Source organism: Kwoniella pini, chromosome 10, assembly GCF_000512605.2.
Source record: "Kwoniella pini CBS 10737 chromosome 10, complete sequence".
In the NCBI taxonomy this organism is placed as follows: domain Eukaryota; kingdom Fungi; phylum Basidiomycota; class Tremellomycetes; order Tremellales; family Cryptococcaceae; genus Kwoniella; species Kwoniella pini.
Window position 1 is genome coordinate 1,221,961 of NC_091725.1, and position 27,709 is coordinate 1,249,669.

Consider the following 27,709-nt stretch of genomic DNA (forward strand, 5'->3'; position numbering starts at 1 on the left):
TCGAATATTCGTACTCTCCGCCGCTGTCAAAGGAGGATTCAGGCATTGACTCGATTATCGATTGGGTGACTAGCAAATTCACTCCCTCACCATATATATATATTTGTCATCTTTATGTCAAATCCCCCATGTTTCTTTTACATTTTATGACAGCAAAAAATTCCCTCCATCCTACTGAACCCCAGCAGTCTTTCCCATTCATATACCGTAACATTGGATTATCTCTCCGCACGTTATCATGTCGTCAATTGAAGAAGACCAACCCATGGGCGATGATCCCTCGACAAACAGCTCATCGCCCTGGTGGTCGGAATTCAACGAGGTTAACAACAAGCTGAGGGATCTAGGTGTTACCGAGTTAACTCTTAAAAGTCTGCTACATACTCAAAGTCCCACCCCATTCCAGTATGGAATACGGGCTATCTTAGATCAACATGAGCAAGGCTATAACAAGTCTTCAGCTCAAAACCACTTCCCTGATAGTTCAGAAAGATACGATTTTATTTGGACCGCAACTCGAAAATGGATCCAGGAATATTTCACTACTAGTTCTGAAAACGATATCTTCGAAGTCCAGTCAAAAATGGTGAAAAGAGGACTGGCTGACAAGCTGGATGAGAGCGCGATCTCAGAATTAATCAAACAGCTCACGTCAAAGTCAACACATGCCGGGTCCAAGAGATCTGGAGAGTCCCTAGGTAGCGATGATCCGGTACAACAACCGAAAAGACGGTTTCTGACACCTGGCGCTCGTGGAGAAGCCTGTTAGACGTTTTTCCCCTCCGTAGAGTGTTTACCTATAACAGTACATTTTCCTAGTAGAATCGTGTAGATAGCTTTTACAGCAATCAGCATTAGCTGAGGGGTGATATTATACAGTAGCTCATCGTGATTTGATTTGATTTGATTTGATTTGCAGAATGTATTTTGAATGCGATTTCATGCTTCATGATCACCCCAACACCCCGGGGTTTCGTGAAGATGCTAACATTTGCAATGAGAATCCCTTATTATTTTGGCTTTTTCCGGTTTCATCGGTGCCGATTAGCAGGCATCGTTCCTCAGGCAGATCCTTTCTTCTGTGGTGGCCGTACCAAAGTCCAGATTTATGAGAAGATGCCCTATCATCCCTAAACTCGTCTATATAAGTCAGTACAGTCTTTGGCCAGCATTCGGATATCAAAAAGTCCGAGTCCTTAGATCCACTGTTAGCATAATGAGCGACTTATCCACTACCTCTACATCAGTCTCTAGAGCAACTTATCCCAATATCAAACGCATTAGCAGCGTAGGTAGTAAGTACTCTAGGCGAAGCATCAATGACAATACGACCGAGAATACGACATATTATAGGGTCACGGTCTATGAGCCTTCAAAAGTCGTTGCGGCTTTTGAAGCCGAAATCGTATACATCAATTGCGATGCGGATAGATCACCATAGCTCGCCCTTCCAAAAGACTTCGCAGACACCTAATAGATCAGAGCATTTCAGCTTCATCTTATGATTCTGATCACGACCAGTCAAGCGCTAGTACGACGTGAGGTTGAAATCAGATCCAGGGGAACGGACATTAGTAGTGTTCATTATGGCGTCATGCATATTACAGTGCCTTTACATATTATATGCTCCGGATTTTCCATGACCAAACCTATCTCCAAGACCTCTGGCATCTTTGATTTTCTTTTGCCTTTCATTATCAGTCAATAACCTTCCAGTCACACCCATATCTCTATCGTGATCCCAAATAGCAGGGGCATCATCATCGCCCTTCTTCTTTTTGGAGAGCTTGGAGGCGTGTTGATCGAGTAATGAAGGACCACGCTGTGATACAGCCGGGTCAGTATAAAATTCAGCAGGGAGATATGCTTTTCTCTTTCGAACGATGTCAGAACATTTCACTCACAACATGCGACTGCAAAGTGCTTTTGATCTCCTGTTCCCTTCTTCTCTTCCGCCTTTCCTCCTGCTCTTCATCAAACGACATTATCCGCTCACCAGCTTTATCCTTCTTTCGCTTGACACCAGCCACTTCATCCGCTATACGCTGAGCCTTCTCTGCGGGAGTTTCAGTCCATACGCTATGATCAACCGATTCGGGCTCGCGAGTAGACTTGGAAAAAGTTGTGGGTCGTTTACGCAGTGGGTCGACTATACTCAGATGCATCAATTGGCGAAGAGATTTCTAGTACCTGAGTTTACCAGGAGCGACGGGGGGTATGAAGTAGGACTGGACAGTTGGTCGGATTGAGCAGTGTTTGTAACCTTACTCACCACTAGACAATACACCACTAGTAGGAGGTACCAACATCCATTCTTCTCTCTTCTTCTCTTTCGGTGCGTTCTCCTCTTCCAATTGCTTCCTACGCCTTTCTTCCCTCTCTAAGAATTCTTTCACCGCAGATCCTGACTCTTCCTGGCCGGTAGACGCGGAGGGCATAGGTCCAATCACTTCATCATCACTGTCATCGTCATTATTAGGAGGGGCATATGGTCGAGAGGGTCCAGCATTCGGTATAGATGGACCTATCGAAGATACTGAAGGGGGTAAGGCTGGTCCAGCAGGTTTGCTTTTTCGAGCTGCAACTAAATGTGGTGGTAAAGCCGGTCCAAAGTCATCGTCATCATCTTCGTCTTCATTTGCTGCTGCTGCAGGTGGAGGTCGAGTAGGACCTTCTTCTTCTGGGGTAGGTGATCTTTGGCCCGCTAGATGAGCCAAGTGAGGAGGGAGTGATGGTCCGATGGGCATGCTGTGCATACGTTGAGCAATGCAGTATTCGAAAGGGAAAAGGAGAAAACATGAAGTTAAAAAGTGGAGGGTTGTTATAGAGTGTGAATGCCGAAATGATAACGAGGCTATGCACTGGATATTTATATGTCGCCACTGAACTTGCCATACTCAATTTCTCTCTTCTTCATCAAACATCAAGAATAGCACAATGACACAAGACTCGAAGCATCTTGTTCCTTCGCTTTCGCCAGAAGATGATCTTGATCTGCCCCCTCCTTCATACGACAGTGCTTTAGCATCGTCGTCATCTGGTGCGGGAGGTTCTTCTTCTCACGCTCCGACCGTTGAAGACCGGATTATCCCTCAACACCTCTTACATCTCTTTTCTGGGCCTTGCAACGGAGAACCTCATATTGACAATGAAAGTGCAAACTCGATAGAATACCGTCAGAATGGGTTGGTGGTGGAAACAAGTGATCCAAAATTATCAAATCGTATGTGTTTCTTACCCCCTTGTTCAGGTCAAAGAAATCCTCCAATTGACCCATATGCTGTGCACAGCCAATGTTATGTATGACTTCATTAGAAGTCAAGCTATGATCCTCCCAGCAATCAAGATAAGGTGTACTGGGCAACACCCAGAGACGTCACAAATTGATCAAACTGTCTGGCAGAATGGGGTACAAGTCTCGAAGAAAAGAGGCGAGACGTACTATGTGACGGATTTCAACTTTACTGTATGTCACTATCAGGTATCCCGTTTTTGAGAGACACCATACTGACAGAGATCTACAGATCGACTTGACCGATATTATCAATCATCCTACTAACAGGAATCACATCCATCTTCGAACAATCCCTGCAGATTATACGACATACCGAGGCGATCATTCCTTGCGATACGGAGCAACATTCGCGCCAGATCACCAAAACGCTCATGGTGAATATCAATCCCTAGACACAGAGACGGAGTATCTACCCACCGACTTGGGAAGAATATCGACTAGAGCTGAACAAGCTGAGATAGACGCTTGGAACGTTTATAGATTGAAGAAAGGTATTCCAGGTTGGGTGAAGATGCAAGATATCCCGGAATTCTGGGACTCCAGGATAGCTTCCAAAGCTCCTCAAATTAGCTTAGATAATGATATTGAAAACGCTAGACGTGCTGTGGAAGATCAACCAAGTTTGAAGGAATGGTGCAAGATCTATTGTAGGGATATAGGTATTTTTAGGGAATTTTGGATCCAGAAGGGAATATACGGTTGGGAGCTCGAAAGTTTGCAAGCAGGTATGTGTGAATGGCTCATTTGAAACAACGGAGTCAACGTTGGAAATGCTAATATCCTCATGTCATCAACAGCAATCAGTGGTGCCATTCTATCAACTGGATATCAATCGAATTATATTACAATCGCCAGCGAGATTACTCCTAAAGCTATCGTTATTCGTCCAAATAATGTCTTCAGCAGAGCTATGAACCATGTAAGTCCGGTTGAATCGTGTGTATATGGTACTTTTTTCTCAACTCACTTTTTCTCGGTACCATAGGGATTTATCTATTTCCTATCCTGGATCACCTTGATCTGGCCAATGATCTGGATTCTCAAACGATTTTTCCCAAGATTCTTCGGTGCACCGTGGAATGTCACATTCATCAATTGTCAGTATTGTCAGTATTTCATTTGCCTGATTTACAACTAATGATTTGAAACCCACAGATGGAATGAAATTTTATCCTCCTTTACCGTCGACGTTCCCCAATGAAAGTATTTCAGCAGCTCAAGATAGATTACCAAGTTTATATAAACTTCATCCAGAATTACCTGAAAATCCAACTTTGCAATATGGGCCGAAGGGTGTTCATTATCTGTTAGGTAGGAAGGAGGGAGAATGGTTCAGAGAGTGGGAAGAACGTATCAGGATGGGGGTTAGAATGAAATTTACTGGTCAACTCGAAGGTGGAGTCACTGATGGTCAGAACGTTGGAGCGGGGTTGGACGGGTATTGAGCGTTAGAGCGGAATTCTTTCATACCGTTGAGTTACAATTTCTGTAGTATACCTTCCATTGTATTATAACGCTACATTCCAGATTTGTATGTATAGGATAAGATGCTCTTGCACATTTGAGCGCCATGGAGAATAGACGAGTTTTCTCGATGCGAAGTAATCTTCTCATTCAAACACAGTCTCATGTAAGAGTAAAAGGAGATCAATGGCCCAAGTTACTTTCGCGCAAGAATGGGAGGGGTCGACCACCGCGACTGAGGGTAGTAAAACCTCAGCATCCGAGGATAGTTCGGGATTAGCAAGAACCAATAATCTAATCTCATCTGAAGATATTCATGCTGTAAATATGATACCTGGTCATTTGACTCTTCGACCTCGACAAAAAGAATGCATACCAAATAAAATCACCGATATGTCACATATCGAAATTGGCAAAAGGGGAAATACGATAGAGACTTGGGATGAAAGATTATCTAATCGTAAGTTACCTCAAATTTGTGTTCTTTCTCCTTCAGAAGGATAGGTAGAGGATTGATCTTATCACGATCCAGCGGAAACTTTGTATAAGTCCCTGTCATACCAAAGTCATGCTGAGCCCAAAATAACAATTCGATGTACCGGTACGACCATTTCACAGCCGTTCGAACGGAAACGTAGGAAATGCGAGTCTGAGTATGGCCATGGGGAGCACAGCTGTTCATGTGATTGTCATTGTCGGATATATGAGAATACTTCGACCAAAGGGGATATATCAGATCGTCATCCCAAACTCAAGAACAGGAAAGACTTATCGGACAGGAGACAGGATAAAGATAAGAGTCGTCCTCTGAAACGTATTGTCGATTTTGACTTCACCGTAGATACAACCGAATTTTTCGTAAGAAAATACACTATATGCTAATGTTACACCTTATAGATCGATTTGTCTTGTTTAACATGTTGGTCTCACTGGCAATCATATAGAAAGAATAAAAGGGGATTTAAAGAATAAAAGTTTCCAGCTTGGATTGATATACGGTCTACACTTGATTTCTTGAGCCAATTCACCCAATTCAACGATAAACGATTTTTGAACAATACTGAAGCTCTAGAACAAGCTAATCTGATGAGTGGTGCGAAGCTTTTTGTACAAATACTGGAACCCCTTGGTTTATCTATTTAAACGTATTTACCCACGAACAGGAGAAGCATATTGGAATGTAATTTCTGTAGATTGTAAATCGACTGTTGCTGATTCATGCCACTACTTACCAGTATTTTCGGAATCCAAGCTAAATCAGCTTATTGTAGACGCCTTAATAAGTTACCGAAAAACCAAAAGATATACTTCGAGTCCATCGAACATACTTTCTTCCTACAAGCCTTTAGACCCTGATAGGGATCCAAGTTATATAAGGATAGGAAAGAAAGAAGGGGAATGGTTTCACGAGTGGTAATCAAAGATAGTAATGGGAGTCAAGAAGAAATCCAAAGGTACTCTTGACGAAGATATTTTGACTAATAACAAGGCAGCGAGGAAGTTAGAAGGTCCTACGGTTTGAGGTTGTATCATCAATGTCGTTGTATTTCTAGACAACATGCATTCTCTTGTCTCACAAAAATCAAGTGACATCGCATTATCATATATCTCATCATATACAACACAGCTTTCTTTATATACAACAAGATCATTAGCAATTCGCAAGCTGACTGAAAAAATGTCGGTCTTATTCTTCTGGATCACCTTTTTCCGTTTCAAACTCCCCATCATCCTCATCTACTGCGTCATCCCCTTTCTCATCTTCAAGCTCATCTTGCTCCTCATCATCCAGTGCATCTTCATCATTGGAAACTTGACTCCCTTCATCACTCTCAGAGATATCGCTATCGTAATCTTCTCGTTCCTCTTGATTCGGATTCCATACATATCCACCCTCATCTTCCGTTTCGGAATCACTATCGATGATCCATGCATTTGACTTCAACCTTTTATTCGCCCTTGCAAGTGTCTTGATTCTGGTAGTTGGGTATCTGCAATGTATGAGCTCAATGTATTTTCGCTTTCGTCGAGCAACATCCGATGACAATAACAAGCTGATATAACCTAAATCACAACCGAATCTTGAGTCAGCTTCTATAGACCATCATAACGGGAAATCATGGTTGTGAATCGGACAGACATACCTTTCTCGGCGAGATGCTGATCTGATTTATCATTCTTCGCACCGTCATACTTCATTGTCCAGATCTCCGCTCTATCATCACCATCCAATCCTTTCGTGTCCTTCTTGACGTGCTTCCAAAGTGACCTTTCATATGTCGCATCGTGAGCTTCATCCAATTTGACCAGAGCGTCATCTAGCTCTTTACCCTCAAGTTCAGTAGCTGCATCACTCATCTCGTCTACCTGGTAACTTTCTTCTGTATCTTCTGTAGACTGATCATTCAAGTCTGGATCGAAATGAGGTAAATGATGCCAAGGAATTTCTCCAGGTGGGAAGATAGATGATTCAAATTGATGTGTTCTGAGACTGACCTTCTCCTCCTCTGTTCCATCTTCTCGGTCGCATGAGCCTTCAGAGCCTTCATCTTCATCTTGGTCGTCATCGGACGCACGAGGAGTACCTTCTCGGTCCTGTTCATCCCCTCCCTCTTCGTCAAATATCCTTTCCAAAAAGTCGATTATTGTCACCCCTGGGTGATTCAGTCCAAGTGTGAGCAAAACTTGATGGACGTGGCTGGCTTCGACTTCTGGAGCTTGATCATCTTCTGATCCGGGCCGTTGGAGGTATGCCTGTTCGGCAACAAAGAGGGTATGGTAGATTAGTCGTCGGAGTTCGTTGACGAGAAGTTTGTGTATACCTTGAAGTACGCTGAAAGAGATATTACTGGGCCTGTCAGGGTTTTGTTCTCTGCGTAAACTATCAGCTTCTGGTCTCTACAATACATATCTTTTACTCACTTATATACCTTTCTAATCATATCAAAGTTGAAGACTTCCACACCGCTCATCATTAAATGATCGTACATCCCCATGCGTCTTAGTTTACCGACCATCGCACTTGATTCGGGCTTTGCTTTGATTCTTCTAGAGACTGGCTGGGCTATCGCAGTATCTCCTTTTTCCCTTCCAGCAAAGATCGCATCTGCTCCTCCAGCCGAATCAATCTCATCTTTGGTCATTCCTTCCTCCATTAATTTCTGAATTCTATATTTTTCTCTATTTCGCCTACGATTAGTGATTGCTGTTAACAGTTTTCTTTGCTCATTCGTACGTTCTTTCTTGGGTATAGCCATGATTTCAAGATAATTCTGCTGATCCATCTCTATTTTCCCTTGAGGATCAACTCTTTTCGGGGCAATCGCATTTGTTTCTAAATCAGCTTCTTCCGCTTCTGCCCTTTCCTGAGGCGATGCATATCGATTATTATTCTCACCATCCAGCGGTGGTGGCTTGTAATTGAATGATTTGATCGGTTTTATACGATCAGAATACCAAGTTGACCAATCTGGTTTCATTAGACCATTAAGTTCACTTAATTTTACTCCATCAATCTCCTTCAAATAGTCATCAATTGCCCATTTATTCTCCATACCCTTATAAGAAGGATGTTCTTCGAATAATTTTTCACGTTTATAAGGTGTCAATTTGTCTTCATCTTGAATAAACTCTAATTTTTGTGCCAATTCCCTTTTCTCAACTCTACGATTTCTTTTGGTTATTATACTTAATTCATCTTCTTCTCTTTGTTGAATATCCTTGATAACACTTTTTGCAAGAACTTCTTCAATTTCTATCCATCGATCACTTGTTTCTCTAGCTGAAGGAGCTAGACCTTTTCTCCAAGATCTTAAACCATCATATCTTATTTTCGGTTCAGGATATTCATGTCTTCTATTATGATCTACTTGCCCTGTAATTTCAGCTCCATATTCCAAGAGATCTAAATACCAATCTACTTCATCTTCGTTTTTCGTTCCGACTTGTGCACTTATTAAATCAGGTCTATATCTTGAATGTCTACGTAATGAAGCGAAAAAGATTTCTTTTTCTTCTGGTGTCCATAAAGCATTACTTGGTGGTACAATCGTAGGATAAGCTGAACGTTTATTTGGGTTTAAAATTGATGTTTGACCTAAAATTTGTCTTTTCGAAGCCGTTATATGAGCATCTAGATGGTTTATATACCATTTTGAGCTAGATTCATTGGGTATCTCAGCTTCCAGAGATCGTGCAGACTGTGTCATTTAGATTTGTCGCATACTGAAGATGGATAGATGAAGTTGATTGACGAAAATGTCAATGCGCCCAATCTAAGTGAAAAGCAAAAAAATCAATAATTGACGCGGTAAACACCGGATCCACCGAACCACACAACAACTACCATATCAAAACCATACCAAGAAGGAGCACAAAAAGGTTGACAAGCTCTCGGCGGGACTCGAACCCGCAATCGCCCGATCGACCAATCGGTAAGAGTCGGGAGCCGTAACCGATTTGGCCACGAAAGCTTGCGAGATTGTTCGACGGAAATCCGAATTTTGGCTAGGTTATATACCTGTCAGACGAAAAAACTTACGTAATTCGACCTTAGCCCCGTGCTTTACCTCACTTGTTACATCCCGAAAGGTGAATAATGATTCCATCGTCCCCTTTGCAACGGGAAGAGAAAGTCAGAACAAAATGGGATTATCAATTTTCTCCTTGTGTGGATGTGTCCTCCATCTTTCTAGCGCTTCTCTTGCTCGTTTCATTATATGTGGTCCGTATTGGGGTCCATACGGTGGGGAAGGTTTCGTTCTATCCCCTAAGAAGAAAGGTATTTTCTTAAGATTCTGTTGTTTACATATAATTTCAAGATTTTCAGCATTCGTCTTGTCGTATCCTTGACCTAACATTACTCCATCAGGGATTTTAGAATAATCATGAGAACCTTTGCCTTCTTCTTTGGACAAGTTCTCGGTTTGACCTGAAAATAATAATGGAATTTCCTTTCGTGCTTCTTCGATAGAAATTATGAATCGGATTACTATCAAGGGTTATATTGAGTTATATTATGTACAAATGAGGGAACAGGTCTGACAATAAGGACACACCTTCATATTCCGGTTTCAAGCCTGCTATGACTTCTTTACCCACCGTAGTGGTTTTGCCGCATAATATGATGCGTAAGAGCGGATTTGACATTATTGGTAAGCTATCGAAGGACTTGCCAATTAACCAAAATCAATTGAGAAGAAGAAGAAGATAAAAAGCACCTAATCATCCACTTTGTGACAAGTCTACATCTATGTTTGGTTCTTGCAGTGAGCGCGGGATCAAATTATGCTTTTGTCATACCATGCGCTATCCACGAGTATATGTTTTGACATCATTTATTAACCGTTTAGTCTGTCCCAGACAGCTTATGATTGTCTATACTTGCATTCCGAGAAGATTGTCCATTTATATATCCAAGCCATACCGTCATGGACCAGGTGAGATGAGGTTTCATCGAGATATCCGAAGGCAGATTCAGCTGATATCATGGTAGGACGCATTTCGAAATCTGCTTTCTGCCCCCCGACCGGCTGCTTCGGGAAGCTCTTCTCGAGGGGTATTGGGAGCACCCCCTCCGAAAAGGGGATGGGGATTGAAGACAAAGGAGGGGTAAGCTTATAAACCTCTTGTTACGTCTGTTTATCGTGTTAGGATCCTGTTGATTTCAACTTCGGGTAGATATGAAAAGAAAAAAGAAGTAAATCCTACTAAACCTGAATTTGCACCACGTAAATATCATAAAAAAGAACATCAACAAGAATCTAATTCTGAATCACAATATAAAGATAGAGCAGAACAACGTAGAAAAGGAGTTGAAAATTCAGAATATTCAGATGTTACAAAATTATTGAAAGATTTTGAAGAACGTAAATCAAAAGTTAAAAATTCTGAAGAATTAGAAGAATTAGAAAAGCAAAGAGCTTATTTAGGTGGAGATGTTGAACATTCAGTTTTAGTTAAAGGTTTAGATTATGCTCTCTTAGCTTCAAGAAAAGCTGAATTAGCTAGAGAAAAAGGAGAACAAATTGATGATGAGTTAGATAATCTTGGTCAAGGTTTAGGTAAAAAATCAATAGAATTAAAAGTTGACAATAAAGAAGAAAAATTAGGTAGAGGTGTAAGTTTGCTTATGTCAAATTATAAAGATGTATTATTAATTTATAGATGAAATAGTTTAAATCAATTGCACAGAAGAAGATTGAAGAATCGGAAAAAGGTGAAAAGAAGAAGAAGAAGAAAAAGAAGAAAGTCAAATCTGATATACCTGCAAATACCGTAGAAGAGCCAAAGACAGAAATGAAAGATGATGTCAAATTATCAGAACCCATTCCAACTCAAGTTGAGAATCTCCCTGCAACCATCGTCCCAGCATTAAAGAAAGAAGCTTCACCACTGCCTTCGGATGATGAAGATATTTTCGGAGATGTAGGCGAATATGATCTCAAAGCTGGTGTAGGAGATTCTGATTCTTCAGATGATGGTAAGATGGATATTGATATCAAAAATCATGACGAAGATATATCTTCAAGAGGTAGATCAAGGACTAGATCTCCTATACGTCGAAAAAGTGGTTATGGACCTAGATCACCTGGATATAGGCATGATCGCTCAAGGTCAAGATCGTATGATAGGAGTAGATCAAGGTCAAGATCGAGAACAAGGACATATAGAGATAGGTCGCCCATTGATCGAAGGAGAAGATCACCATCGTACGATGATAGAAGACGATCACCGAATCCATATAGTAGAAGAAGATCACCCAGTCCCTATAGAAGAAGATATAGAGATAGGTCAATTTCTTATTCTCGATCAAGATCACGATCCAGATCACCATATTATGCTAGAAGAAGATCACCTTCAAGAGATAGATATAGATCAGCTTCAAGATCGAGATCACCCAGAAGAAGAGGATATGCGAGATCGAAATCTCCTTCACCTATCCCAAAGGGCCGATATAGCACATCACGTTCTCCTGAACCTGTACAAAAAAGAGAAAGATCCATTTCTTATACACCTGAACCATATTTAGTTGAACCTCCTAGATCACCTTCTTTATCAAATTCAGAAGGAGAAGAAGATGGAGGAGGAGGAATAAAATATGGTGAAAAATTAAAACCACTTCAAGGATCTATAATAACATCTGTTAAATCCTTTTTAGAAGAAGATATAAAAGCATCAAAAGAAGAAGAAAAGAAAATGAAAAAAGCTAAATGGCGTGCAGCTCAAGGATTATCAATTCAAGATGGTGCAAATGATTTATTGAATCAAGATAAAAAAGAAAGAGAAGATAAACATAAACAAAATAGAGAATATCAATTATTAATGAATCGTATGAATAAGAAGGAGAATAATAAAGATTAATCTAAACCTCAATGATGATTTGTTCGAACGTGTATTTTATTTTTGTACATGTATGCATCAATTGTAAATGCAATGATCGATATATCAGATACTTATAGATTCACCTCATCCAATGTTGACATCGAAATTCAGTTTCTACTCCCTCTATCATTCTAGCCATTCAAACATGTTTATCCGCAAAAGGAAAACTGATCAATCTTTATCTGCGCTCACATCTTTCATTCGCCCATCAATCAATGGACAGACAATCGCTAAATCATCACTGAGGTTATCCAATTCCCTTTTCTCTTGATTTACCAAAATATCATTCTGTGCGCCTTTAGCAGGTTTGTCAGAATCAGGAATAGGTAATGGAGTAGTCGATCTTGATTCCCACTGTCCAGGCATGTGGGGTGCAGAAGGTTTAGCCTGTTTCTGTTGACGCATTGCTTGGCCGGCCTATCATTTATATCATCATTATCGTCAGCTGCAAGAACATACTGATTCACGTGTTGTGTGATGAAAGTAGTCCAATCGGAATGCTAGATCGAAGCACTCACAACTTCGTCAACACTACTCATATGTTCATTCTTAGCCACATGTAATGCATCTCTGATTGTACTCCAATCATGCTGAACAACATGTCTTTTAAGTACACCCCAAGCAGAACCTGTGGAGCGTTCCGAGACAGGACTAAGTATACCGCTATTTTGCATAGCGGCATGATGGGAATTTTGTGGAGAAAGGAAAGATTTAGTTGATTGTGGAGACGAAGAAACAGAGGAGGTTGGAGAATGTTGATGTTGATTTCTTGCTCTCGAAAGGACCTTATCAGTCCGAGAGGAAAGATGGGCTGCTGCTGCTGATTCCAATTGCTTATGTCGGAAGATGTATGAAGAGCCTAGTATACTCAAATCCAATAAGTACCGATAACCTGGTCAAGCGCATGTAGTTCATTGCTTACCAAGCAAGAAAGACCGAAGGATACTACTCATGATCTGGCCATTTTCGTCATCGACAACGAACTTTCGATTCTTCAACGCGTCAAACCCATCATAACCCAATGCCATGTATTCTCGAGTGATCTGCAGGGAACCGTGAATCAGTTGATGTCACTGAGCAGGAGCCTCTAAGATGGACAACCTACAACTCGATATATCCTGGATTCATCGTTCTTGACTTCGTCACCTAATTCCAATTTCTTTTGCTTTACCACTACTCTCGTTCCATCTTCTTGCTCTTTGAAGTCTACAAAATCTCGCGGGTCCTCGATCTCGTCTTCTTCTTCATCATTGTCGTCGTCATTTTTCCCGTGAATCGGCCTTTTCAGTTGGTGTATCGAGATCACTCGTTGATTTGGCGGCCTTGTGTGATCCCATTTTACAACCAATCCAGATATAATGGGGAATCGACCTTCTTGGGCTGGCCATTTGGAAAGAGCTCCCTCGAATGTATCCCAGATTCCTTTCCCGTCAATCTGCGTAAAGTCATATCAGCTCAGAGTCTTTCCAATTCGGAATTGTGTCGCCAGCATACCTCGAGACAAACTACTGGATCTTCGAATGGCAATATCTCTGAAACCCAGATTAGCTGATTTTCATTACCTTTGCTTCCGCTGCACCTCACCTAGTATATCGCCTAGGGTTATCTTGCCCGGACCGTACTGAGAATCGCCTCTCAACGTTCCACCACAAATGATAACAGCGTCCGCACCATCTTCGCATTTTCCTTCCATTCTCTCATTGTCCTCCGCAACTCCCTTTTCGTCAGATTTCCCTTTGTCAAAAAGACTTTCCGCGTAGGCATGCAGAAGAACATCTGCGATCCAATTCCCTAATCCATTCTCCTGAGTCCTTACTATCTCTGACCGAGCGTCAAATGGTGATAAGGTGAAACAAACTGGTTTCTGGATCGCTTCTGATACGCTTGCTAAAAGGGATTTGACCATAGAATCGAAGGAATCTGAAGAAGGTGATGAAGGTAGTACATATAAATGTTTCCCCTTTAAATCTGTTATTATATGACGCCTTATTGAACCTTCTCTCGTTGGTGTAAGCTCTAGAACAGCTGAAGTGAGATCTCGAAAGTCGGTTCCTGACTTTATCAACCTGTCCATTTTCATCAGATAAGCGATCCACGGAGAAGAAAGGAGAATGAAGGAAGACGACAAACTCACCTCACACCTTTATCTTCGGTCGTTCCAGGTGCATCATGTCTTCCTGAGTACCCTTCCCAAGATGTATTTCCTTTCCCGATCTGCCGATTCCAATTAGCTTAAACCGTTTAGACTGAGTTGGAAAGGATTGACTCACATAGTAGATATGATCATGGCCACCGATCAGAAGATCGACACCATGTTCGTTCTCCACGCCATCTTTATTCGCTACTGCTCCCAATTCGTTACATAGTCTGATATCGTTGGGCACTCTGCAATGAGTTAGAGCGATGATGAGATCTACTTTATGTGGACCGTTAGGATCACGCAGTTCCTTTGAAAGTTCCAAGGCGACCTCTTTCATTGGTCGATATTTAAAAGATTTCGGCCATGAAGGTATAGTCGCTATCCAATCTCTATCACGCTAGAGTTTCAGCTTAAATCAAAAGCATGGCAGAATGCGATGAAGGCACATACTGCTCTACCAGACCGATAACACCTATTTTCAAACCACACCTCTCTGTTATCCAAAACCTGTTCAACGTATCCGGTACACTACCTGTCCGCTCATCGATAATGTTGGATAGAAGCCAGGGGAAGCTAGTGGATTCAATCAATTTTGTTAAATGTGGATATCTATTGTGTATACATTGGGATCAGCTTCTTTGTGGACTCGTAATCCAGTAAGAAGGGAAGTTGAGCCACCCGGAAACTGATCATGGAGGAAAGGATTACTTACCCAAAATCAAAGTCATGATTGCCTACACAAGCTACATCCAACTCCAAAGCATTTAGTAAAGGTACCATATGACTTCCTCTTGATATACTACTTTCTACAGAAGGATTAAACACATCTCCAGCAAAAAGTACCAATCCATCTTTTTCCGTCTCCTTCTCTTTACCCTTCGATCCATTCAAAGAGGTAGAGGAAGATTTTTCTGGCCATTTATTTCGTTCGTTGAATAGAAGTTGAGCGAATTGAGATACGTTTATTGTTGTACCACCTGATTTATCGTCTGGAGCACCTGGTTGAGCATTATATTTCTGTGAGACTCGATAGACGTCGTTAAAACACAGTATAGGTAAAGAGGGCATCCTGTCTATATCTCCTCTATTCTCGATGCTAGTCCGTCAATGTTTTAATGCAAATTCCAAGCGAGGTTGATTGAAACCTTTATGAATGACAATGTAGAGCACGGTTGTATCTCAACCGATCAGATCGCTCGGAAACGTCACTAGGTAGCCAGTCACGTGCATCCAGATGACCAATCACGTGACATATGTCTCCTTGTCCGGGTACCTCTCATTTCGATATGATTTGAGACGACCCTCGCTCGTGGATCAGCAAGATGGTGAGAACCAGCGTGAGCAGTCAAAGCGCTACTATCGTAGTGGGACTCGAATTCTCTGCCAAGGGTAGCTCAAGTGCGCGCGCTGAGCGTGTCGAAGGTCGAGGCTTCTTCTTTTACGAATTTCGTACCTCAGAAGACCGATCGCGTTTCTGTTGAATCCGATACGAAACATATGCGGTTCTCGTCATACATCAGTACTCATGTATGTCCTAAGTGACCTACTATATATTGAATTACGAAGCTAGATCGAAAAACCAAACGCAGAATCGTCAATTGGCTAAGCTTAAATACGTCAAGTTACTAAAACTCCGGATCGGAGCCAAACGATACTTGGCTTCCGATATCGGACCTGTCACCCGGATTCCGATCATTCCCTCTTTCCAAACCGTTTTCTCTGCTTTTCTCCCTGTCCACCTGATAAATCCGGATTTTACGTTTTAGGCGGAGTAATTGATATACCTTCCGATACGGACTTTATAAACGATCATCATTGACAAAATCATCATCTTTTTGAAGACGAATATGGTTCTCACCGGTGCCGGACCGGGGAGTGATGTTTTTCAACACATGTTTAAAATGCTCCAACGAGGTAATGAAGTGTATATAAGATCAAAAGGAAGTTTGATGAGTTTTCCCCCTCGTAGATCAAATTTTATCTATAATTTAGTATTAATTGAAAAACATCAAAGCTTTTATTTTCAGTTTTCATATATCCATTAGAACAAAAACAAAATGGTACAAGCACCAGAAGTAACAGAATATTTAAAAAATAAAGCAAAAACACTTGATGAAATTTCAGATCAAATTGATGAAGTAAATTTACTTAATTTAAAAAAATCACATATTAAACAATTAAAAGAACAAGGTAAAAATGATATTGAAATTCAAAAAGCATTAGAAGAAGAATTTGATTTTGATGGTGAAAGTAAATTTGATAGTGAAAAAGATAAAACAGGTTTTAGACAATATGAAAATGCTTGTGATAGAGTAAAGAATTTTTATGATGTATGTTTCGTCTTTTAATTCTTTTACATCACTATCAAAACCATACTATTTGCAATTCTATTTCCGTTAAGAATGATTGATTATTTCTACAATCAAATACAATCAGAGAAAATGGGAACTTAACTTACTATTTTTGTATTATAGGAACAACATACTAAACAAACTCTTGAATACAATTTACGTATAAGAAAAGAATTTAAAGAAACAGTAAGAGCAAGAATGGTAAGTAAAATATATACTTTTATCTTCGTAATTTGTAACTAATTTATAAAAAAAAAAAAATGAAAATTTATAGGGAGTATGGGAAGCATTAGAATTATTAAATACATTAATAGATGAAAGTGATCCAGATACAACAGTTCCACAAATTATACATGCATTACAAGCAGCAGAAGCAGCAAGAAAAGATGGTAAACCAGAATGGATGCAATTAACATGTTTAATTCATGATTTAGGTAAATTATTATGTTTTTTCGGTGCAGATGGTCAATGGGATGTAGTTGGAGATACTTTTATTGTTGGTTGTAAATATTCTGAAGAAATTATTTATGGTTCAAAAAGTTTTAAAAAAAATCCAGATTATTATAATAAAGAATTGCAAACTGAAAATGGAATTTATAAACCTAATTGTGGATTAGAAAATGTTATGATTTCTTTTGGACATGATGAGGTTTGTTCAATCAATCAATCCATGAAACGCATGAAAATTTCAAACTAACTTATTATGTTATGTTTTTGATAAATAGTATCTTTATCATATTTGTAAAACACAATCGAAATTACCTAAAGAAGGTTTATGGATGATAAGGTAATTTATCATTCTTTTTTGATTTCACTTCAATATGCTTAGTGTTGTTACATCATAGATATCATTCTTTCTACCCATGGCATCGAGCAGGATCTAACGCATACAGAAATTTCATGGTTGAAGAGGATGAACAAGCTTTGAAAGCTGTTAGAGCGTTCAATCGTAAGTCACCCTAATCCTGTGGTTTCACTTATAATATGAACCTAACGATCTGATGTGAAATACCATCACTTTAGCATACGATTTATACTCTAAATCCGATGCTCCTCCTGTAGTTGAAGATTTGAAAGAATATTATCAAGGTTTGATCAAGAAATATTTCCCAGATGAATTGGAATGGTAAATAAAACTCAATGTCGCAACTCAAAATGGACTCCCAAAAGGAGATATCAGGTGAAGGATTAGTGTATATAGATGATTAGAATACTTGCTATCCGCTGAAAAAAAGAGAAAGAAGGATTTTCGTTGTATATATAATATAAGATCATTACTAAAACCTTTTACGGTTCTGTAATATGAATGAATTTACATGGACAATTTACATTTCGATGCATCATATAAATTTCGGTACAATCCAGCCATATGAGATTTTACAACCCAACTAAGATACAATAATATGCAAGTCACTTGTAAATAAACCACATTTCCTTCGAACTTTGCGATAAACTTCGCCTATCTATCTTCATGAGACTCAGCTACCAAGGCCTTCCAAGCTTGTTAACCTGGTGAGCTGTATACCTGTCCTTGTCGCTTGGACTCCGCAGGGGGTTCTTGTATTCGAATGATTCTCGATGTTGCATCAATTCAAGTAGATCCGAATGAACCTGATCTTCATTTCCGTTTCTGGCTTTCTCCAATTGGATCCTCTTGAGTATTTCTGCTTTTCTAGCATTAGTCTTAGCAAGATCTTTTATGTCGGACTTATATCCGTCCGTAATTGAGGAGGGGCTTGGCGTACTCCACGCCAGAGCGAATTTAGATCCCCTATCATGTGTTGTTTCCCCAAAAGTAAGTATTAGTGGAGTATAAACATCGCCCAATTCGGTAAATGATCGATATTCTTCGAATCGGCGCAAAGGTATTACATTATCGTTTGTAGGGAACAGTCCAGAATACTCAGCCTCAAATCGAGCTGGTAATACTGTATTAAGTTTGTTGAGGTTGAGGAGGCTATTTTGAAGTCGAGGAAGTTCCGACGGACGTACAAGACGCTGGACGTTTCACACTCACGTCAGCTCACGACAGTAGGTTTTCAGCAAGAAATCGGCATATACCCAATTAGCTTGATTGTAAGTTTTTCTGGTAATACGAAGTTTTCTCCAAAGTAAGTTGTGAAAATAAATTCGATGCTGTATCAAATCAGCTCGATCCTGTTAGATGGCTAAGAGAAGGCGAGCTGAATGACGAACCAAGGACAAAGCTCGAGTAGCGCCACCAGCATCTTCGAAATCGACCTGAATATTATGAAAGTACAGATTTTCATATTCTCTGAAAACCGTAATTGAGATCTAACGAAGTACGAAATCAGCAAGTGTGAGGTGACTAGACTTAGGAGTAGACATACGATCTTTCCGCAAGGTCGAAACATTTGCCATACAACCGCTTTCATATCGGCCATTCCACTAAATACTTGGGCCGTCAAATTGTTGATCTGTACATTTGTTTCACTAATACCGATTATAGTATTGTTGACTAATCTTGATTTATAGTTGATTCTCTTGACTGTTGTCCATCCTAATAAGGGTCGAAGTGAGAAATTATCGACGAATATGTATTCTGATTCGGAAGTGGACGAAGGAGGTGTAGGTGAATGAGTCAAAGGAGGTAAATCGTCTGAGAAATCGTAATTGGATGGGTTATGTCCATCATTTTGGTCGTTGCTGATTTCGACGTTGCGCTCTCGTTCAGAAGATGAGGGACAAAATGACTCCATTCGGCTGGGTGCCGAGTATTCATCTTCTGCCAATATTTGAGGTTGTTTAAGGTGGTCGGATCTGTATCGATTGAGGGCTGGAGCCGATTGTGAGAAGTGACGGGGACTTTGAATGCGAGTCCAGTGGGACAAATCAAGTTTAGGCCTTGTACGTGGTCGTGAGGATGAAGGTTGCGAAGAAGACGAGGTATCTCGTTGGCGTTTCATTATGTAACAAAGGTGTTTAACATCAAGATATCAGGAAAAGGAAGAAGGAAGAGCGGAAAGAATGAGGTGAGAAAGTTGAGAAGAAGGGAGAATAAGCTTAGTCTATTTGGCATATCGATGTTTGATGACGAATTCTATTAGTATTTTACGCGCAGATGGTCAGTGCGTGATTTGAGTTTATTCATTGAAATCGACAAACCAAAAGAATGGATAGACCTCTGAATGATTCTCCTTAAGTATTTGAATACATCGGTTCATTCGTCAATAAAACATGTGCAAGTAGCAATAACAACAAAAGTAGAACCAGAGTAGATTCGATAAGTACAACCAAAAATACGACTTACGAAAGTTCATAAAACACTAAAATTTACAACTAATCCTATGAAACAACAAGAGACATCCACTCCTTCGAATTACCAATTATTCTCCTTGACCACTCTAGCCTGTTCCAATATATACCTATTTTCCTTATACTTCTGTTCAGCAGTAGGTGTTTTAAGGTATTTCCAGCCAAGAGAGGTTCCACATGATGCACAGAGTAAATCCGCACAAGTATGAGTTCCAGTTCTATCATGAATCATGAATAGATTAGCATGACCCTTTGTCAAAAGGTACAGTACATAAATCAGCAAATCTCACATCAATTTACGTTCTTCTTTTTCACCCAAATTAGTGTTTATAGTAGAATTCATCAAACTGATAAGGAGTTCCCGTCAATGAAATGTTCACCATGTGCTGAGATCACACTTACAATGCTGTACCTGAGCTACCTGTGAATCCTTTTGAACATAATTCATCTTGTAAAGCTATTACGCATGAGCAATTTTTACAACTGAAAACAGGTTGATTTGATGGTAAATAATGTAAATCCTGATTTGAACAAGTTTCGACTTCTTTATGCATTGGCATCGATTAGTATTACAAGTAATGATTTATTTCGATTGATCCATATTATATGGAAAATGACCGTAAGAAATACTTTAGCTCTTACTCTTGCTATGTTCCCAATCAGAAAGATAAGATGAAATCGAATAGAAAGCGGGGTTTCATCGGGGTCCCGTTCTTTCATTCAATTCGACAGATGGGTGAGTAAAAGCAAAGTCGGAATTGGTGGAAAGCACATTACCCGGTTAATCAAGGATTAAGGGATTCAATCTGAAGCGGACATTACAATATTACGAGCTGATTAGAAATATTGTAATCGGTATAGTTTACTTCCGTTAAATAACTAACAAATTAATTCGTAATCACCTTTTCCCCCCCAAATAAATGAACCCGAATTGAGTGGATTTAAGTTTAAGATAACCAGATTAAATGCATTATTCCTTTCTCCGTTCATATTCCTATTATACATCTTCTTTCCTTTCTTTCTTCTCTTTCAGACTTTACTCACGACTCACAGGAGAATAGCATAGAAGATGGTAGGAATAGCAACGAAAGCACTTCGACCAACAGTTATAGCTCCCTTGGTGAGAGGAACAAGAGGACACGCAGTAGCTGTCGATCCACCTTATTTACCACCTACTCCTTCTCAACAAAGTACTCAATCTAGACCAAGATACGTAGATGGTGATGTTAGACATGATTGGAGAAGATCAGAAATTCAAAAGATTTTTGATGCCCCTTTGATGGAATCTATTTACAGAGCTGTATGTTTGAATCCTGTAGCATTATACATGCCCAATTGAGCTATGTGAGCTGATCCAGAGGAAACAATTTAGGCTACTGTACATAGAATGCATCAAGATGCTTCTAGAGTTCAACTTTGTACTCTCATGAACATTAAGAGTGTGTTTAACCGTTACCTCATATTGTTGGAAAACTAGCTAATTAATTAATATAATGTAGCTGGAGGTTGTTCAGAAGATTGCAAATATTGTTCTCAATCTTCATCTTACAAAACACCTACCAAAGCTTCTCGTCTTGTAGATATTGATCCAGTTATCAAAGCTGCAAAAGAAGCAAAAGCCAATGGAAGTACGAGATTTTGTATGGGTGCTGCATGGAGAGATTTGGCAGGTAGAAAATCTGGCTTCGAGAAAATCTTAAAAATGGTCAGTGAAGTAAGGGGTATGGGAATGGAAGGTAAGTCGAGCATCTTCAATACAGTGTTAGTGAAACCGAATTGACTAAGTGACCTTCACCAGTCTGTACAACATTGGGAATGCTTTCACCTGAACAAGCTCGTCGATTGAAAGAAGCTGGTTTGAGCGCTTATAACCACAATCTCGATACTTCTCGAGAATTCTATCCCGAGGTGAGTCATTCAGATGGTTTGGATAAAGAGAGAAGCTGATAAATTCTTGGATATAGGTGATCACCTCTCGTACATATGATGAACGATTAGCTACTATTGAAGCTGTACGAGAAGCTGGTATATCAGTTTGTTCAGGTGGCATTCTAGGTTTGGGAGAACAGGATGAGGATAGAGTGGGATTGATACATGAAGTATCCAGGTGAGCTGTCGACTTGTCTTGCTATGGACAAAGCACGGCTGATGAGAAATGTTTGGCAGGTTACCACAACATCCTGAATCTTTTCCTGTCAACACTCTTGTGCCCATCGAAGGTACACCACTTGAGAACAACGATGTGAGCTACGAATCCGGAGTTTAAGTCGAACGTTAGCTCACGACACTCACCTATAGCCCGTCAAAGTCCACACCGTGCTAAGAACTATCGCTACTGCTCGTATAGTGATGCCCAAGACTATCATCAGATTGGCAGCAGGACGACATACTTTCTCGGAGACTGAACAGGCTATGGTGAGTTCCCGAATCTCAACCGCCAAGTCGAATAGAATTCTCTTTTCTTCGATTGGAGTAAGGATGAGACGCTGATCGTTTCGTTATAGGCATTCATGGCAGGAGCTAATGCAATCTTCACTGGAGAAAAAATGTTAACTACTCCTTGTTCAGGATGGGATGAAGATAAAGCTATGTTAGGTAGATGGGGATTGAGAGGACAAAGATCATTCGAAGATGCAGAATCAGTAGCTACGCCTATGATGACTAAAGAACAACAAGCTTTACATGGTGTTAGCTATTAAGATGTGAAGAAAGGGAGTAGCGTGCATTAGATGGGCTATTTGGACAATATATGGATCATCTTGTATATATGCATCAAAATGCAAATTAGGTGAGACAAGTCTTTGATTACTAATACTATGTCGGATCAATGAAGGGATTACGATTTGGACTGACGCGATATGACACTAATCTACTGTTCTCGATTGGATCATAACTTGCCTCGCGGTATATGAGTTAATCTAGATGCGTCAGATATGAAGTATAGAGTTGAGTTGATTTTGACAATACAAGGTAATTCAGCAATGATTGACTTGAAGAGAATACTCTCTTTTGATCGTCGCGTTGCTGTCTACTTTTTTTATTCTCTTTCTCCTCCTCTTTCCCCTTTTTCTCCCCTTTTTTCCTCTGCGATACTCAAAATATACTAATCATAGAAGACGCTGGCGTCTGATCTTTTTGCTTTATCATTTCATTCTCCTTGACTTTTGCGATAAGATACTTTGTAATTGAGGTAAAGGGATATTGATTGTTTCCCTCAATTTACAACGTTTTCCGACAATAAGCCTTTGATAGGCAATATGTCACCTTCCCAAATGAAAAGAAGGTATACCTATTTATTTTTAATCTTACCTTTATTATCAATAATGATTTTGAAAGTAGAAGGTAAAAGATATTCTGAAAATGAAGATAATGAAGATTATAATTCTAATAATTATGATCAATATAATGATAATGATCAAGTTCAAAATCAAAATGAAAATGAAAATGAAAATGCAAATTATAATACATCAAATGAAAATGAATTTAGATGGTTATCACCTTTAAATGGAGATTTATCATATTCTGGTAAACCTTTAAAAGTAATTTGGTAAATTCTTTTTATCTTATCAATATCAAAAAGGGATTTTTTTTTTTTTCACCTATCAATTTGATTTAAGGATATATAAATGTTGATCATTTTAAGATATTAAATAGGAAATCAAATAATAAATTAAATTCACCTTCAATTTCATTATGTACTTTTAATTTAAATTTAAATACACCTGATTGTGGTGATGAAACTTGGCCAATAATTGAAAATGTTAATGATCAAAATCAAAATCAAGATCAAAATCAAACTTTTTCAACAATTGTGTAAGTTTATTCCTGTATAATCTTCTTTTAAATATTTTTATATTTGGAAATTTGTTTTTAACGATGATTTTTGTAAAATTTTGATTTTTTGATTTACTAGGACAATGCCAATAATTTCACAGACTATTGAAAAACTTTATTTATCTTTAAATTCTGATGGAAAAATGTTTAATTCTCCTGTTTTTGGTTTACAAGGTAATAGTGGTTCACCCAATGGTGAGTTTTTGTTTTTAAACCTCAACAAATTGATAAATCGATAGTATAATCACTTATAAATACAATATGATGATAGCATACCTTGCTTCACCCGTTACCACTTCACTTACTAGCCCTACATCGATTACTACTGCGTTTTCGACGGCATCAGTCAGCCTGAACGACCTAAATACTGGTATTAATGGTGATTTAACTGATAGTACTGAAATAATCACATCAATTATTACTTCCGGTAAATCCAAAAGTACTATCAAAGGTAAGTTGAATATGCATTACAATGAATATGAACTAAATTCATGTCCACTTCAGCCACTCCAATATCAACTATCACTTTATACACTTCTATGAATTCTCAACCTCAAATTCAATCTCCTTTACAAGCAACTTTACCTCCTTATTTACCTATATCAACTCAATCTATAATAAAACCTAATTCTAATTCGAATATTGCAGCTGCTTCAGAAATAGCAGGAAACATAGCAACAGTAAAAGAAAATTCTCAAATTGGTATAAAAGTAATAGCACTTCCAATAACGATTTGTGGAATAATTTTTATAATTTCTTTAATTTATTGTGCAAGATCAAAAGTATTTAAAAAGAATGGATCTGTATTAAATAATAATAAAAATATAGATAAAGATGTTGAGAAAAATTGGCAAGATGTAATTAAAGAAAAAGCTTCAACAGGTTTACCAATTTCTCAATCATTCTCAACAGTAACAAAAGGTATTGAAGTTATTAAGAATGACTATGCTAACGAAAGAGATTATGTCATACCTTCTTTAGGAAATAAAGGTAGACAGTGCTCTGATAGATCTTCCGAGAGGGAGAGGTATTGTAAAGATGAGGAGAGGTTTACTCGTATACCCAAAGTGAATCATGAGCGATCTGATAGGGTAGACGAGAGAAGGTATATAGAGGATGAGAGATATAGAGAAAGAGAAAGAAGACACAGGTGCAATGATACGGAAAGGTGCTCTAGAGGGCATTACGATAGGAGGGATGAATATCGCAGAAGAGATAAAAAGTCAAAAGATTTCTATTCCACTAGTAGAAGATCATCAAGTGGGATAGGCGGTTGGTATGATGACGAATACGATAAACCCAAATCAAAAGATAGAAGTCGAAGAGAATCGGCATACTTTGATCGAGAATCGTCCTACTCAATTCCAAATAGACAATCATCAAATTCAATACCAGATCGAAATTTATACTTCTTATCAAGAGATTTAGACAATTATGAAAATTCTAGGAAATATTCAGACCGTACATTATATTCAACTGCATCAAGAAGGTCGTCAAATGAACGTCCAAATAATCAAAGAAATAATGAATCATACCTTTCAAATAAGAGTAGAGAATTAACAAATCCATTTGATCCTAAATTTAATGAAAATAAAAATAGACCATTACCTGAACCTAGAATTAGAAGTTTAACTAAATCCTCAATATCTTCTAATTCATTAAGAGAAGAAGAAGAAGAATATGATTTAATTAAACAAAAAACTTTACCTCATTTAAGTGGTGGATTAAGGGATGATTCAAGATTATATTCAAATACGAAAAGTAAAAAATCGAAAATCTACGAAGAAAGAGAAAGAGAAAGAGAATTTGAAAGTGATACAGAAGCAGGCTGGGAATTAGCTAATCAAGGTAAATATGTAACTGGAGAAGAAGGTATGAGTGAATTATATGAAAGTTTAAGAATTGCTATTCAACAGAAGTGATGAAGATTTATACTGATGGTGGTTGATCTTGATTGAAAATATTCGTTATACATGTTAGAATGGTTAATGTATGAATGAAATTATATAAACAGTGGTTTATTTCTTATGAAATAGATATAAAAGACAGCTGATCATTCCTACTTTTAAATTAATGTATACCCTGCCGATCATTCTCAATAACATTTCTCAATTCTTTCTCGATTTTATCTCTATCCCCAATCAACTTTTCCTTAAAATTCAATAAAGGGAAAATTAAAAATCTAATTAATTTTGAAAATTGATTAGATCCTTGAATTAACCATAAAATCTTTTTAGATTCTTTAATAATTGGATCATTTCTTTTTTTTATATTTTTTTTAAATTCATTAAGTAAAAAATTAAGATTATCTAAAATATAAATTTAAATCATTAATGAATAAATAATTAAGAATTGAAAATTGAATTTTTAAAATAAAACTTTAACTTACTTTTTTTATCATTTTCATTTTCATTTTCAAAATATTTTTTTAAAATTTTAATTAATTTTATTGAATCTAAAATTGCATTACCTGTACCACTTCCACAAAATGGTATTGTACCATGTGAAGAATCACCTATTAAAATAATATTTTCAAATTTTCCTGTAAAAGTTTTTTTTAAACTATATAATTTAAATTCTTTTTTATCTTTCCATTCTTTTGATTTTTTTAAATCATCTAGAAATTTCGAATTAATAAAATGTTTAGATTTAATATCCCAATTTGAAGGGATAGTAAGTGCTATATATACTGAATTAGGTTGATTAAGTTCATGATGAGTATTAGTTGTGTCAGCTTTACTAGTATTTAATTCATTAGAATGATCAATTTCATTTTTATTTGAATTTGAAAATGGTTGATTAGTTTCATAATTAATTCGTAAGTCTTCCTCGTCGATTTGTTGTTCTACCTCATTCCTTGATATATCAATTTCATCTTCCTCATCATTATCATTATTCGAATCAAGTGGAATCAAAGTAGCTGAAAATCCATTTCCATAAATTGTATTTATTCCATATGGATCCTTAATCCATTTTAAAACTTGAATACAAGAAGTTTTAAAATTAATTACAGTCCAAGGTAAATTTTCAAGTAAATCTTGTTTTTGTTTTTTTGGTTGTCCATTTAAATTAGAAGATAATTTACGAATAGAAGAGAACATTCCATCTGCACCTGAAGAGTTTATTAGTATAATAATTCATGGTGAAATCAAATTATAATTTGAAGATTAAATTTACCAATAAGTAAATTTACTTTTAATCGTTCACCATCTTTCAAAATTACTTCAATTTTATTATTTTCAATTTGATTTAATTCAATTACTTCTTTATTATATTCAATTTCTTTTTCTTCTTCAATAATTGAATTTTTAAAAATGTTTAATAAATCTTTACGTTCAATCATTGTTCTTTTATTTGGTTCTCTAATTAATTTATAAACTTGTTTATTTTTATTTGAATTAGAAATTGTTATTCCATCATGATAAATTGGAATTTTATTTTGATATTTTTTTAATTTAATTAAATCTTTTTTTATTAAAGTTTTTTCTAATAATTTACGACTTTCCTTTTAAATGATCAAAACAAACATAATCAAATCAAATCAAATCAAATCAAATCAAACAAATAAGATTTATCAATGAAATGATCTAAATTTAATTTAATTTAATTTAAAATTAAAACCTACTGATGATAAATGAATTGGATAACCTAATTCTAATCCAGGTTCTACTCCCCCCCAAGGAAAAACCGAAAAAAATCAATATATGAATTTTAATAATCTTTGAAAAACTTACCTTTCCTTTTTTCAATTATACGATAATTTATTTTACCTTCTTTAAAAAATTTACTTTGTTTTAAATTATATAAAAATGATAATCCAGCTATACCTGCACCAACTATTAAAATTTCAAATTTATCATTTCCGATTTTATTGTTATTCTGCTTGTCAACTTTTGTCGAAGGTTCACAGGACATTTTGTTTTCAAATTATTTTTTTTCTATTTTATACCAAAGTTACCTTTTATT

At 37.7% G+C, this 27,709-nt stretch overlaps 14 protein-coding genes and 1 non-coding gene across 15 annotated transcripts; 7 read left to right on the top strand and 8 right to left on the bottom strand.

The window, feature by feature from the left end:
* Positions 1-238: 238 nt before the first annotated feature.
* I206_107254 (uncharacterized protein) lies at positions 239-769 on the top strand (the record flags this gene model as incomplete). Its single annotated transcript, XM_019156924.1, has 1 exon — positions 239-769. The coding sequence occupies one exon, from the start codon at positions 239-241 to the stop codon at positions 767-769; it is 531 nt and encodes a 176-aa protein (XP_019009642.1).
* An 843-nt stretch (positions 770-1,612) lies between these two features.
* I206_107255 (uncharacterized protein) lies at positions 1,613-2,747 on the bottom strand (the record flags this gene model as incomplete). The annotated part of the gene is made up of 3 exons (XM_019156923.1): positions 1,613-1,822; positions 1,905-2,149; positions 2,273-2,747. 3 exons carry the CDS (start codon positions 2,745-2,747, stop codon positions 1,613-1,615), a joined length of 930 nt encoding a protein of 309 aa, XP_019009641.1.
* A 190-nt stretch (positions 2,748-2,937) lies between these two features.
* On the top strand, positions 2,938-4,740 carry I206_107256 (uncharacterized protein; the record flags this gene model as incomplete). Its single annotated transcript, XM_019156922.1, has 6 exons — positions 2,938-3,223; positions 3,291-3,466; positions 3,525-4,020; positions 4,093-4,214; positions 4,281-4,392; positions 4,451-4,740. 6 exons carry the CDS (start codon positions 2,938-2,940, stop codon positions 4,738-4,740), a joined length of 1,482 nt encoding a protein of 493 aa, XP_019009640.1.
* A 205-nt stretch (positions 4,741-4,945) lies between these two features.
* I206_107257 (uncharacterized protein) lies at positions 4,946-5,263 on the top strand (the record flags this gene model as incomplete). Its single annotated transcript, XM_019156921.1, has 1 exon — positions 4,946-5,263. One exon carries the CDS (start codon positions 4,946-4,948, stop codon positions 5,261-5,263), a length of 318 nt encoding a protein of 105 aa, XP_019009639.1.
* Positions 5,264-6,446: 1,183 nt separating this feature from the next.
* On the bottom strand, positions 6,447-8,967 carry I206_107258 (uncharacterized protein; the record flags this gene model as incomplete). Its single annotated transcript, XM_019156920.1, has 3 exons — positions 6,447-6,823; positions 6,904-7,631; positions 7,682-8,967. The coding sequence occupies 3 exons, from the start codon at positions 8,965-8,967 to the stop codon at positions 6,447-6,449; spliced, it is 2,391 nt and encodes a 796-aa protein (XP_019009638.1).
* A 179-nt stretch (positions 8,968-9,146) lies between these two features.
* Positions 9,147-9,231, bottom strand: I206_107259. The gene has a single exon. It is a non-coding gene; the product is annotated as a tRNA-Lys (tRNA).
* A 162-nt stretch (positions 9,232-9,393) lies between these two features.
* I206_107260 (uncharacterized protein) lies at positions 9,394-9,907 on the bottom strand (the record flags this gene model as incomplete). The annotated part of the gene is made up of 2 exons (XM_019156919.1): positions 9,394-9,749; positions 9,817-9,907. The coding sequence occupies 2 exons, from the start codon at positions 9,905-9,907 to the stop codon at positions 9,394-9,396; spliced, it is 447 nt and encodes a 148-aa protein (XP_019009637.1).
* A 281-nt stretch (positions 9,908-10,188) lies between these two features.
* On the top strand, positions 10,189-12,121 carry I206_107261 (uncharacterized protein; the record flags this gene model as incomplete). The annotated part of the gene is made up of 4 exons (XM_019156918.1): positions 10,189-10,197; positions 10,254-10,369; positions 10,439-10,877; positions 10,934-12,121. 4 exons carry the CDS (start codon positions 10,189-10,191, stop codon positions 12,119-12,121), a joined length of 1,752 nt encoding a protein of 583 aa, XP_019009636.1.
* A 192-nt stretch (positions 12,122-12,313) lies between these two features.
* Positions 12,314-15,350, bottom strand: I206_107262 (uncharacterized protein; the record flags this gene model as incomplete). The annotated part of the gene is made up of 10 exons (XM_019156917.1): positions 12,314-12,559; positions 12,661-13,001; positions 13,065-13,185; positions 13,248-13,577; positions 13,637-13,674; positions 13,727-14,208; positions 14,277-14,356; positions 14,413-14,671; positions 14,733-14,891; positions 14,995-15,350. The coding sequence occupies 10 exons, from the start codon at positions 15,348-15,350 to the stop codon at positions 12,314-12,316; spliced, it is 2,412 nt and encodes an 803-aa protein (XP_019009635.1).
* A 989-nt stretch (positions 15,351-16,339) lies between these two features.
* I206_107263 (uncharacterized protein) lies at positions 16,340-17,763 on the top strand (the record flags this gene model as incomplete). Its single annotated transcript, XM_019156916.1, has 6 exons — positions 16,340-16,612; positions 16,757-16,834; positions 16,908-17,282; positions 17,359-17,420; positions 17,479-17,582; positions 17,657-17,763. The coding sequence occupies 6 exons, from the start codon at positions 16,340-16,342 to the stop codon at positions 17,761-17,763; spliced, it is 999 nt and encodes a 332-aa protein (XP_019009634.1).
* A 352-nt stretch (positions 17,764-18,115) lies between these two features.
* On the bottom strand, positions 18,116-19,560 carry I206_107264 (uncharacterized protein; the record flags this gene model as incomplete). Its single annotated transcript, XM_019156915.1, has 4 exons — positions 18,116-18,631; positions 18,695-18,769; positions 18,830-18,928; positions 18,985-19,560. 4 exons carry the CDS (start codon positions 19,558-19,560, stop codon positions 18,116-18,118), a joined length of 1,266 nt encoding a protein of 421 aa, XP_019009633.1.
* Positions 19,561-19,973: 413 nt separating this feature from the next.
* Positions 19,974-20,469, bottom strand: I206_107265 (uncharacterized protein; the record flags this gene model as incomplete). Its single annotated transcript, XM_019156914.1, has 3 exons — positions 19,974-20,127; positions 20,200-20,256; positions 20,312-20,469. The coding sequence occupies 3 exons, from the start codon at positions 20,467-20,469 to the stop codon at positions 19,974-19,976; spliced, it is 369 nt and encodes a 122-aa protein (XP_019009632.1).
* Positions 20,470-20,978: 509 nt separating this feature from the next.
* I206_107266 (biotin synthase) lies at positions 20,979-22,608 on the top strand (the record flags this gene model as incomplete). Its single annotated transcript, XM_019156913.1, has 8 exons — positions 20,979-21,209; positions 21,282-21,348; positions 21,409-21,645; positions 21,708-21,817; positions 21,874-22,016; positions 22,076-22,151; positions 22,208-22,324; positions 22,414-22,608. The coding sequence occupies 8 exons, from the start codon at positions 20,979-20,981 to the stop codon at positions 22,606-22,608; spliced, it is 1,176 nt and encodes a 391-aa protein (XP_019009631.1).
* A 558-nt stretch (positions 22,609-23,166) lies between these two features.
* Positions 23,167-25,665, top strand: I206_107267 (uncharacterized protein; the record flags this gene model as incomplete). The annotated part of the gene is made up of 5 exons (XM_019156912.1): positions 23,167-23,456; positions 23,564-23,722; positions 23,823-23,938; positions 24,015-24,194; positions 24,248-25,665. The coding sequence occupies 5 exons, from the start codon at positions 23,167-23,169 to the stop codon at positions 25,663-25,665; spliced, it is 2,163 nt and encodes a 720-aa protein (XP_019009630.1).
* Positions 25,666-25,813: 148 nt separating this feature from the next.
* On the bottom strand, positions 25,814-27,658 carry I206_107268 (uncharacterized protein; the record flags this gene model as incomplete). The annotated part of the gene is made up of 5 exons (XM_019156911.1): positions 25,814-26,052; positions 26,133-26,855; positions 26,921-27,248; positions 27,369-27,409; positions 27,478-27,658. The coding sequence occupies 5 exons, from the start codon at positions 27,656-27,658 to the stop codon at positions 25,814-25,816; spliced, it is 1,512 nt and encodes a 503-aa protein (XP_019009629.1).
* Between the last annotated feature and the right edge of the window lie 51 nt (positions 27,659-27,709).